At 36.3% G+C, this 11,064-nt stretch overlaps 2 protein-coding genes across 3 annotated transcripts; both read left to right on the top strand.

The window, feature by feature from the left end:
* Positions 1-3,389: 3,389 nt before the first annotated feature.
* On the top strand, positions 3,390-8,378 carry LOC123704765. 2 transcript variants are annotated; one of them, XM_045653255.1, is made up of 2 exons: positions 3,390-5,340; positions 8,203-8,378. In XM_045653255.1, exons 1-2 carry the CDS (start codon positions 3,742-3,744, stop codon positions 8,215-8,217), a joined length of 1,614 nt encoding a protein of 537 aa, XP_045509211.1. In that variant the 5' UTR covers positions 3,390-3,741; the 3' UTR covers positions 8,218-8,378. The 2 variants fall into 2 exon arrangements, 1 of the variants encoding a protein (XP_045509211.1); XR_006753171.1 differs by lacking the exon at positions 3,390-5,340 and adding an exon at positions 6,915-7,034 and having other exon boundaries at positions 8,203-8,327.
* A 524-nt stretch (positions 8,379-8,902) lies between these two features.
* LOC123704515 (bombyxin A-3 homolog) lies at positions 8,903-9,388 on the top strand. The gene has a single exon (XM_045652896.1). The coding sequence runs from the start codon at positions 8,903-8,905 to the stop codon at positions 9,386-9,388; it is 486 nt and encodes a 161-aa protein (XP_045508852.1).
* Positions 9,389-11,064: the final 1,676 nt, after the last annotated feature.

The following is an 11,064-nucleotide window of genomic DNA, read 5'->3' as shown; positions in this document are numbered from 1 at the left end:
AAGTCTCATTGGTTAGTTGTGCCATCGGCGGGGACTGAGCTAGCTGTCACTTGGAGCGCTAACGTCGTTTATGTAAATATGCCCTATAATGTTTTTGATTTCTGGAACGACAAGGCCATATCTGTCACACTTATGCCTAGTTTACGATTTAAAAATTGGGAGGACAAAGTCGTTCAGACAATTGTGCCCTTGTCTGTCCAAGATTTGTTATACTCCATGGTCTTAAAAGTAACATTTTATTCCGATAATTGCTGTAGAGAGCAAAAAAACAAGTTAGTTTTTTAGAAATTTAAACGATAGGACTGCCAATCAAAATACAACAAACATACCCTCACACCCACAAATCTATCCTCAAAAACTTTCGAGTTTACATAATAAATAATAATATTAGTAAGATATTTATTCGTAAATAATTATTTTTCTTTTTCAAATTTGTTTTTGGAATGTATTATTTTGCTGTGAACACATTGCCTATAAAATCGATCATACATAAATTAGGGGACCCAGCATAAAGCCGATGCCGTCCATTCTGGAATGTAAAACGTGCAAAAAAAGCTGGCCCAATATCAATATGCACTCCGGCAGAATACATAAGCCTTATAAAAAATGCCACGAAAAAGGAGGAATTATTTAATGTCAAGGAATTGAATTATGATTCTTTCTTGTTCTGTTATCTTAATATAATATTATTCCAATTTTTAAAGCGATTCCAAAGAATTTTGCTAGGAAACATAATAGTTTCAGATTGTTGAAGATAGTGTAATGGCTGATTAGTAAGTTTTGATCTCTATTTTTGTGATAAAGTACTGCGGCTCTCTAAAGTGTTTAAGAAAATAAAACATTTATACAAAAAAACACGTTATTATCATTCCAAAATTATTAACTTAAAGCTTTAGATATGGCCATATTTACAAATTAATTTTCTTGTTGGTGGAACAAGGGCACAAATGTACACCTACTTAAGAAAAAAATATTATTAAAAAAAAACTAGCAGTTTTTAATATTTGTAAACGATACACCTAAAAGAATATAGTATATAGTTTATGTCATACAAAGCAGAACAACCATAAAAAAAATATTATCATAGCTAGACCACATTAAGTACTACAAATATCTTAAAATGGCTCTCCTGTAAAATTGCAAAAACTGTAATTGTGCCCTTGTTCTACCGAAGGTGCGATATGTCTCTATGTATTTTAAATGTTTTAACATAACGCATACAGAACATTATTTTGTTGAACTTAACATAGGATAGATATTATTTTATTATATAACTAGACCGTACTTAAGTAGGTACCTACCTACTTAAAACAATTTGAAAACTGACGAAAATAATTAAGCCATTATTTTAGTCAGATTATACATATAATTAGGTAGATTATAGGTATAAGTAATTTACAAATTATTACTGACCATTTCCGATAATAAAGCTGACTAGCTGTGACCCGCGGTTTAACACATTGCTCCGCTCGTGTTAGTCTTAGCGTGATGATATAGAGCCTTCCTCGATAAATGGGCTATCTAACACCGAAAGAATTTTTCAAATCGGACCAGTACTTCCTGAGATTAGTGCATTCAAACAAACAAACAAACTCTTCAGCTTTATAATTTTATAGTAACTAGGCATAGTGTAAGAGCGTTTTCACATTGTCCGGTCCGATATCGGATATCGGGCGCCGATAGCCGATATCCGATATCGGAGGCTAAGTAAAATGTATGATTTAGGTACCTGTCTTTCACATTGTCCGGTCCGATATCGGATATCGGAGCCAACACCGATATTCCCGTGAACTATCGGACGATAATGTTCAGTGTTACCAACTCAATTTTCGAAAAGGTAGTATACCAACAGCAAAAAAAGCACTAGTTTGTGTATTTTCAGTCATTTCTAGGCGCTAAATGTAAAAAAAAAATCCTTTCATTTACTTTAAACCTTTTTATTAAGAAAACATTCATTTAAGTATTTAAAGGCATTAAAAATACTATTTTTACGGGAGCTATTTTATTTAATACCGTCCTATAATATACGGCAATTGGCTGAACTGAAGTAAACAAAAATATATTACCTTCTTAAATTCAACCGTATCTTCGAAATATTAGTGTCTTTTATCTTTATTTACTCATTCTGCCTCGCTCCTCCTCCTACTTGGACTACTGTTGTGCTGTAAGCTGTTTATTGTATTGTTGTCATTGAGTCACAGATTTAGTGCTTTGTTTTAGCGCCGATATCAAACCTGTATAATAAATAGCACATGTAAATAATATTAAGTAATTATTAATAATATCAAATCTTTTTTATATTTTACTTTTCCAGCTGTTTTTGAAGTCGGTTTCTTTTTTGTAGTTATTTTTACTGTATGTACAACTACGATCTATCAGTTGAATTTTTTTAAATCAAACTCTTTTTATTGAAAAGAAAATTTACAATACGGCAATTTTGTTTAGTTTTCTCTAAAATTTCAGAATTAGAATGCGGCGACCTTACATTTTGTCAAGAACGCGCGGCGACTTTTGAGCTTGTTTGGCTTGTTTACTATTTTGGTTGTCATGGCTCGTATGCTTAGATTATATATATGGCTATATTATTATTAGTCTGTGGTACTACGTAGATAATTTACTGTTCTGTGGTAGATAACAGCACCTACATTTGTAAATGTAATTTGAATTTATATTTGCCAGTTTCGTCGCTTTAATACTGAGTAGAATTTTATTTTATTTTATTTGTATAAGAACATAACAGTCGTACATGATTTAATATAAAAAAGTTCTAAAATTCACTACGACCACACAACATGTTCTATTATTAAAAAAAGAAAAACAGCATATAAAAAAAACAAGCCTCACAATGAAATTGAATATTGAAACTAGATTCTGACTCTGCAGAGGGTACAAATCCAAACTCCGCAGTCAGCAGATTAAACCGGTTTGAAAAACATAGTTTATTTATTACTATTTATTTTATTTAAAATAAAGTTTATTTTTTGTAACATAAATGCATCCACTGTTTTTTTTAATTCTCCATATATCTACTTTTCCAGTTTCTGGCAACACTCATGATATCGGGACGATATTATCGGATAATGTGAAAGGGCAAATTGTGTCCGATATCGGATATCGGCTATCGGCTTCCGATATCCGATATCGGACCGGACAATGTGAAAACGCTCTAACGAGGAGCGATGAGAGGCGCGTAAAGGTGAGGTGTGTAGAGGAGAGGTGAGGTGAGGTGAGGTGCAGAGGGGGCAAGACATTTTGGCTATGCGTTGTAAATTGAGACGGGACTGTACCGAAGGGGATTCACGGATGTCGAGACAAAGCTCTCTTGTTCTAGTTGTGTCATGTGTACCATGGAAAATTCCCTACGGTGAATCCCCTGACCTAAGCCCCTGACGGTAAAGTCCCTGAGAGGCGAGTTGTTAGAGGAGAGGTGCGGTCTTGCCTCCGACAGTTGGTTTTGAGGAGCGATAGCGTTAACACTGTAATATTTTATCTTTTATAAGAAAGTATTGTGAGTGAGTTATTTAGTGAAAAGACACTGTTATCTGTTTAATTACTTGATATTGTTATTATAGACTTAGATTGTATAAGAAAAGTGTGTTCTAAACAGATATACCTTGACTGTTATATGTAAGCTGGTATTGTGAACTACTTATAGTGAGTGATCTGCGATTAAAGACATATTAATTAATCAAAGTGTTTAATTTATATCTTTTGGACATTATATTTGGTGGCAGCGGTGGGATGAAGAGGTCGTCAGGAAACGGCCGCTTCGTGCGGATGAAACGTCCAAAAGCTTATCAGGATCAAGTAAGTGATGAAGATGAGGAGGTTCTGTATCGTAATGTCGTCGAGTCTATTGTGACTAAGAAGCTAAATGATCTAGCGTCTGAAAAAATGACCAAGTCTAAGAACAGTGAAGTGAATGCAGATCGTCTTATACCGGATTTTGATCCAGAAAACAAAGACATGAATGTCACTAGTTGGATCAAAAAGATTGAACAACTTGGAGAGATCTACAAGTGGAGCGATGAAGTGAAGTCCTTTCATCTACAATCAAAATTACAAGGACAAGCTCGCACTTGGTTCAACCGATTGGACTCATACGAGTATTCATGGAGTGAATGGAAGACGAAGCTAACTAAAGCTTTCCCTAGATATCATGACTATGCGTCACTCCTAGATGAGCTTATGAATAGGAAGAAACAAGCGGGTGAAAGCATGACTAAGTACTATCAAGAGAAGCTAGCAATGTGCTACAGATGCCAAATAAGTGGGCAAGCTGCTGTTTCGTGTATCATCCGAGGTCTCCCCTTAGAGCTGCAAGCTAATGCTCAAGCATTCCAGAGTGGCAGCCCGGATGACCTATATGAAGGATTTTTGTCCGCTTTAGACAGTTACAAACCCTCAGAAAAGCCTAACTCTACATTGATACCTCAATCTTCAAGAATTATTAATAAAGGCCATTATGTGAGCACACAGAGAATGGTTGCAAAGAACAATGGAACCCAAGATCCATCCCAGATTTGCTATCGGTGTAAGGAACCCGGACACACAGCACCACAGTGTACTATGCCAGATATGCGAAAATGCTATCGCTGTGGTAAAACTGGGCACATAGCTAATCGGTGTGCAGAAAAGACAGGTGGAGAAATGACTAAGAAAATACAAATACTAGCAGAAACAAAAAATTCATTTGTGAAAACTGTATGTGTAAACAACATATTGACAAAAGCATATATTGACACAGGGAGTGAGGTGAATGTCATGTCATTGACCGCAGCAGAAACATTGAATTTGAAACTGAAACCCTCATTCAAGCGACTAAGTGGTTTTACTGGTGCACAAGTTCAAGCAAAAGGAGAGGTGAATTTTGACATAAAAATTGATCAGATACAAATGAATACAAGTGCATTAGTTGCAGATGTGGAAATGGGAAGTATAGCTCTCATTATTGGACAAACAATCTTGAACCGAAGCGATATCAACTTGAATGTTTCTCAACTGAAAGCTGAATTAAGCATGAATAATACTAACCCAGTGAACACTATCTGTGCTATTGAGGCAACTGCAAGTTATAAGGTATTGCTGGAAGAAGATATAACAATCCCAAGAGGTGATAGCTTGGTGAAAGTTTACATAGAAGACAAACCAATAGGCATGATGTGTTCAAGATCAAGACAGTTCAGCCTTGGGGAGGTGGAGTATGCAATAGCAAGTAGCCTGATTCGAGATGGTAGCGGTTATGTGAGAGTCTGCAATCTTGGGAGCGCAGAGATTCACTGGAAGAGGGACAGTACTATATCAAGGGCGGAGAGGTGTGATGCTGTGGAGGTTTCAGAGGTGAGCATACTTACTGTTAATAGCTGTGAGTTAAGAGGTGAGGAGAGTATTGGTGGTGTTGATATTGCTGACATTGACATAGGAGAGGTCGATAGCATTCAGAGGCATGAATTGATTACTTTATTGAAGTCATATAGTGATTGTTTTGCTGGTTCTAATAAGGATATAGGTTGTACTAATTTAGGTGAAATGCAGATTAATTTGACTACAGACAAACCTATTAATAAGAAACCATACCGATTAGGACATAGCGAGAGACAGATAGTTAGGAATAAGGTATCAGAAATGTTAGAAGGTAATATAATTCGAGAATCGACGTCACAATATGCTTCTCCAATTATTTTAGTCCGAAAGAAAAATGGAGATTATCGGTTGTGTGTAGATTATCGCGATCTAAATGCTGTCACTGTTAAAGAACGGTTTCCACTGCCACATATTGATGACCAAATCGCCTGTTTAAATGGTAAATTCTGCTTTACAAGTCTAGATTTGTACTCAGGTTACCATAACGTATCAGTAAGTCCTGATTCTATACACAAAACAGCTTTTATTACGCCGGATGGTCTCTTTGAATTTATGAAGGTTCCATTTGGTTTAGCAAATGCCCCTGCCGTGTTCATGCACATTGTTCAAAAACTAGTTAATTCCGTAAATAGTAACGATATAATAGCATTTATCGATGATATATTATTGTCAACATCAACAACTACACAAGGAATAGATCTACTCCGAAGATTTTTGATAAAATTTCGAGATTCTAACCTAAAATTAAATATGTCAAAATTTTCGTTCCTTAAATCACAAGTGACATTTCTAGGGCATGAAATTAGTGCTGAGGGTATAAGACCCGGTAACTATAAAATCGAAGCTGTTGCTAATTTTAAACAACCCGAAAACGTTCGCGAAATTCGTCAATTTATAGGGTTATGTAGTTATTTTCGGAAATATATTGCTGGGTTTGCCATCATTGCTAAACCATTGACTAATTTAACAAAAAAAAATCAGCCTTGGAGATGGGACAGTGAACAAGCCGATAGTTTTGCTAAGCTCAAAGAGAAATTGTGTTCTAGACCAGTTCTCGCGATATTCAATCCAGCACAAAATTGCGAGGTTCATACTGACGCTTGTAAAAACGGCCTAGCGGGTATTCTCTTTCAAAAACAGGAAAATGGAGAATTAAAACCTGTTTATTTTTATAGTCGTGTGACTACTCGGGAAGAATCTTTTTATCACAGTTATGAATTAGAGACGCTTGCGGTTGTCGAATCTTTAAAGTATTTTAGAGTATACATTATAGGGAAACCGGTTAAAATTGTCACAGACTGTTCAGCAGTTCGTTATACATTATTAAAAAAAGAGATCGTTCCGAGAATAGCGCGATGGTGGTTAACGATTCAAGAATACGATCTGAGTATAGAATATAGGCCACAAGAACGCATGCAACACGTCGATGCATTAAGTCGGAGTCCGATACAACTAGAAACAAATGAATGTGATCCCATCCCTAATCAATTTGAAACTATAAATATCAATCAGATAACGGCGAATGATTGGTTTTTGACAGTACAAATGCAAGATAGTAAACTTCATAATATTATTGAACAGTTAAAACATAATAATTGTAGTACAGAGGTGTCTAGTAATTACAAAATTAAAGATGAAAGATTATATAGAAAAACACTAAATGGAGACAGGTTAGTTGTGCCCACATTTGCTCGTTTTAAAGTGTTACAAAAGTTTCATGATCAAATCGGTCATGTAGGCTTGAAAAGATGTAATGAAGTTATTAAAGCAGATTACTGGTTCCCAAAAATGACCCGCTTTATTAAAAAATACATTAGTTCATGTATAGAATGTGCATATAGTAAAAATGACTATGGTAAACGAAGTGGTGAGTTACACCCAATACCAAAACCTAATGTTCCCATGGCCACAACTCATATTGACCACTTAGGGCCTTTTGCTAAGACAAAGAAAGGCTATCAATACTTACTTATGATGGTAGACTCTTTCTCTAAATTTCTTGTAGCACGACCATGTAGAACAGTGAATTCAGTAGAAACATTAAACATTCTTAGGGATGTGTTTAGTTTATTTGGATATCCAAAGCGTATAGTCTCAGACCGTAATCTTGCTTTTACTAGTAGAATTTTCAAAGATTTTACAGCAAAACATCAGATACATCATACTTTGAATGCTATAGCTTGCCCTCGTGCGAATGGCCAAGTTGAACGCTATAATCGCACTATTTTAGATGCGTTAAGGACTAGTACTAAAGATGAAAGCATGTGGGTTGATTGTTTGCCTGATGTTGTCTGGGGAATCAATAACACCTTGAATGAAAGCTTAGGTTACCACCCTTATGAAATTATGTTCAGTCAAAAGGGTCACCTTTTACCTAATTTACATGCAAATTGTGATGAAACAGACACGGTGGAACAGAAGCGGGAGAATGCTAGTAAGAATTTAAAGCGAAAAGCTGAAATAATGAAAAAGCAATATGATAGTAGACATAAAGCAGAGAAAGTATTTAGTAAGGGGGATTTGGTTTTATGGAAACAGGCACCTAGTGGTGGTCATGTTAAAGGTGTAAATACTAAATTACAAGTTTTATACTCAGGACCTTATACTGTTATTAAAGTGCTAGGCAATGGTCGCTATGAAATTAAAAGTATCAAAGGAATAAGAGGCTATAAAAAGTTCACTGGTATAGTGGCTGCAGATTCTCTTAGAGCTTACACTTCTGTTCCCCAAAATAGTGATTCTAGTAGTGATGAGGAAGTTGTAACTAGGGATGATCTTATAGATTTGCTGGAGAGCTAATGCAATTTTGGTGCACCAATTGCGGTGCAATTGTTACAGGATGGCCGACTGTAACGAGGAGCGATGAGAGGCGCGTAAAGGTGAGGTGTGTAGAGGAGAGGTGAGGTGAGGTGAGGTGCAGAGGGGGCAAGACATTTTGGCTATGCGTTGTAAATTGAGACGGGACTGTACCGAAGGGGATTCACGGATGTCGAGACAAAGCTCTCTTGTTCTAGTTGTGTCATGTGTACCATGGAAAATTCCCTACGGTGAATCCCCTGACGGTAAAGTCCCTGAGAGGCGAGTTGTTAGAGGAGAGGTGCGGTCTTGCCTCCGACAGTTGGTTTTGAGGAGCGATAGCGTTAACACTGTAATATTTTATCTTTTATAAGAAAGTATTGTGAGTGAGTTATTTAGTGAAAAGACACTGTTATCTGTTTAATTACTTGATATTGTTATTATAGACTTAGATTGTATAAGAAAAGTGTGTTCTAAACAGATATACCTTGACTGTTATATGTAAGCTGGTATTGTGAACTACTTATAGTGAGTGATCTGCGATTAAAGACATATTAATTAATCAAAGTGTTTAATTTATATCTTTTGGACATTATAATAGTATAGATTACTTATGTAGGCGTAAGCATCGACGGGATATACTTCTATTCCTAGACAAATCCCACACAAAAAAACCAATCAGGTGTAAAATATCAATGAATCTCTGCATATTCATTATCTAAATAAGTATAAAACCGTGAAAATGTCTTGCAACCTCACATTCACATCTTCCCTCGATACAATGAAGGTACAAATCGTTCTGTTGTCTTTGGTACTGCTCGTGAGAGCGGAGCCGAATGTGTACTGTGGGCGGCGGCTGGCGTCGGCGCTGGCGATGGTGTGTGGATATGACGAGAAGCGAGACAACGATTGGTTGTTGGACAGGAGTCAGGCCGTTCCTTATGTGACAAAACCTTGGTTAAGAGAAACAAATGGAGTAGGAGTAGGCTTAGCATTGGATACTGAATCGAATTATAAGACTGATAATGCCTGGTTGGCACTACCAGCTCGACATAACAAAGCAGACAAGCACGTAGGTCCCTGGCTAGCACTGGAGACGGGAGCGAGTCACAAAGCGCCCTGGTTGGCGCCGCACGAGGCGCGAACTACCAGTCGCGGTAAACGGCAGATCGTCATGGAGTGCTGTCTGAAGGCCTGCTCTGAAGATGAACTGATGACATATTGCTGATAGTAAATGTGTTTTAATTGTACAAAAAATATCAAATCGAATTTACTAAAAATAAAAAAAAATAAAATAAAAGTTCATTTATTGCCTTCACAACAGCTTAAAAACTATTACAAACTAACTGTATTTAAATGTAGCATGTTCGTTGTGAAGGACTAGTGTCTGAAATAGGTCTGTGAAAGACCTGTAGTACAGATCACTAGCCCCCCTCGCGGATAACACTACTGATAAGTGATAACTAACTAAAAAAATAAGAACAGAAAAACAAAACAATAGAAACTTAATACTAATATGCGTGACCAATGTGTTAGTGAAATCTGTGTGTGTGTTTGCATGTACTTGTGCGCGTGTATAATATGTAAGTTTGTATTTGTGTGTGCTTGTGTGTGTCAGCGTGTGTGTTTAAGTGTCTGCGTGTGTGTGTGTGTGTGTCTGAGCGTAGATATTTTCATGTGTGTTTTTGTTCGTCATGTACAGAAGGATACAGTCTGGAAGAGAAAAATTAGGTTTTGGTAATTAAAAGATCTTCAGTTTGTTGGTAGTCTAGGGATTTTAAATAATTAGTTACAGCTGATTTACATTTATATTTATTTTGGGAATATATATTTAAGGTTTTATTTAATTGGTTGTAAAGAAATGGACCCATGAAACAGAAAAATTTGTGCGAATGAAAACTTTTAAATTGTGACGTCGGGCATAAGTACTTTATCTTTACGGCGTTGGCTAAATTGCAGGTTTTCGTCAAAATCTAGTTGAGTATGCTGTTTTATTATAGTTTGAAGGATAAACGATTGCCTAACAGTCAATACGTCCCACGTTTTGTACAACTCGGTAGTAGGGAATCGGTATGGAAGACCAGCCCCAACTTTGAGAATTGAGCGATGGGCTCGCTCAATTTCTAAAAGGTAAGTCTTTGCACTACCGCCCCAAGATGTGATGCAATAATTTATTATAGAACTACCTAAAGCGAAGTATACCATTTTGATCACTTGTTGATCACCAATGTGCCTTATACCCTTAAAAATGAAAATTAACTTACGCAATCGGCTCACGAGTATGTTTAGGTATATGTGGTTTGAATGATAGTATCTGATCAACGGTTATGCCAAGATACTTAACTGTTTCAGCCCTCTCGAGTGATGGACATTGACAATTTAAGAGAGTTGAAGAACATGAGTGGGCTGTAATAGTAAAAGATGACGATGGAAGTAGTTTAGATCTATGAGCAAAGGCCATATATTTGGTTTTTGTGACGTTTAACGTAAGAATATTGTATTGAAGCCATTTACAGACACTGTTAAATCCCTGTTGAGCATATTCGAATACCTCCTCCCATGAATTACCAAAAAAGAAGAAATATTTACTAATAGATGTTTGTTGATAGGAATGTAAAATAAGAATAAATTTTCATGTGATAACTTATTACGTATTTTTCACTTTTTAAACCTATTACAAGTAGGTACTTATTGATTTTTGATCAAGTCCTAAAATTATATAACAAATGACAGACATTCTAAGTATTAAGTATTCCAATCGTAGGTACCTATTTATATAAAATACTAGCTTTCCACCAGCGACATCGCCCGCGCAGTCAAAGAAAAACCCGCATAGTTCCCGTTCCCGTAGGATTTCCGGGATAAAACCTATCCTATGTCCTTTCTCGGGTATCAAAATATCTC

Source organism: Colias croceus, chromosome 30 (assembly GCF_905220415.1).
Source record: "Colias croceus chromosome 30, ilColCroc2.1".
NCBI classification, from domain to species: domain Eukaryota; kingdom Metazoa; phylum Arthropoda; class Insecta; order Lepidoptera; family Pieridae; genus Colias; species Colias croceus.
Note: the sequence above shows the minus strand (reverse complement) of the source record. Positions and strands in the feature narration are given on the sequence as shown.

Excerpts from the sequence above, each read along its gene's own strand:
- LOC123704515 (XM_045652896.1), top strand. The coding sequence starts at position 8,903 with ATGTCTTGCAACCTCACATTCACATCTTCCCTCGATACAATGAAGGTA.
- LOC123704765 (XM_045653255.1), top strand. The coding sequence starts at position 3,742 with ATGAAGAGGTCGTCAGGAAACGGCCGCTTCGTGCGGATGAAACGTCCA.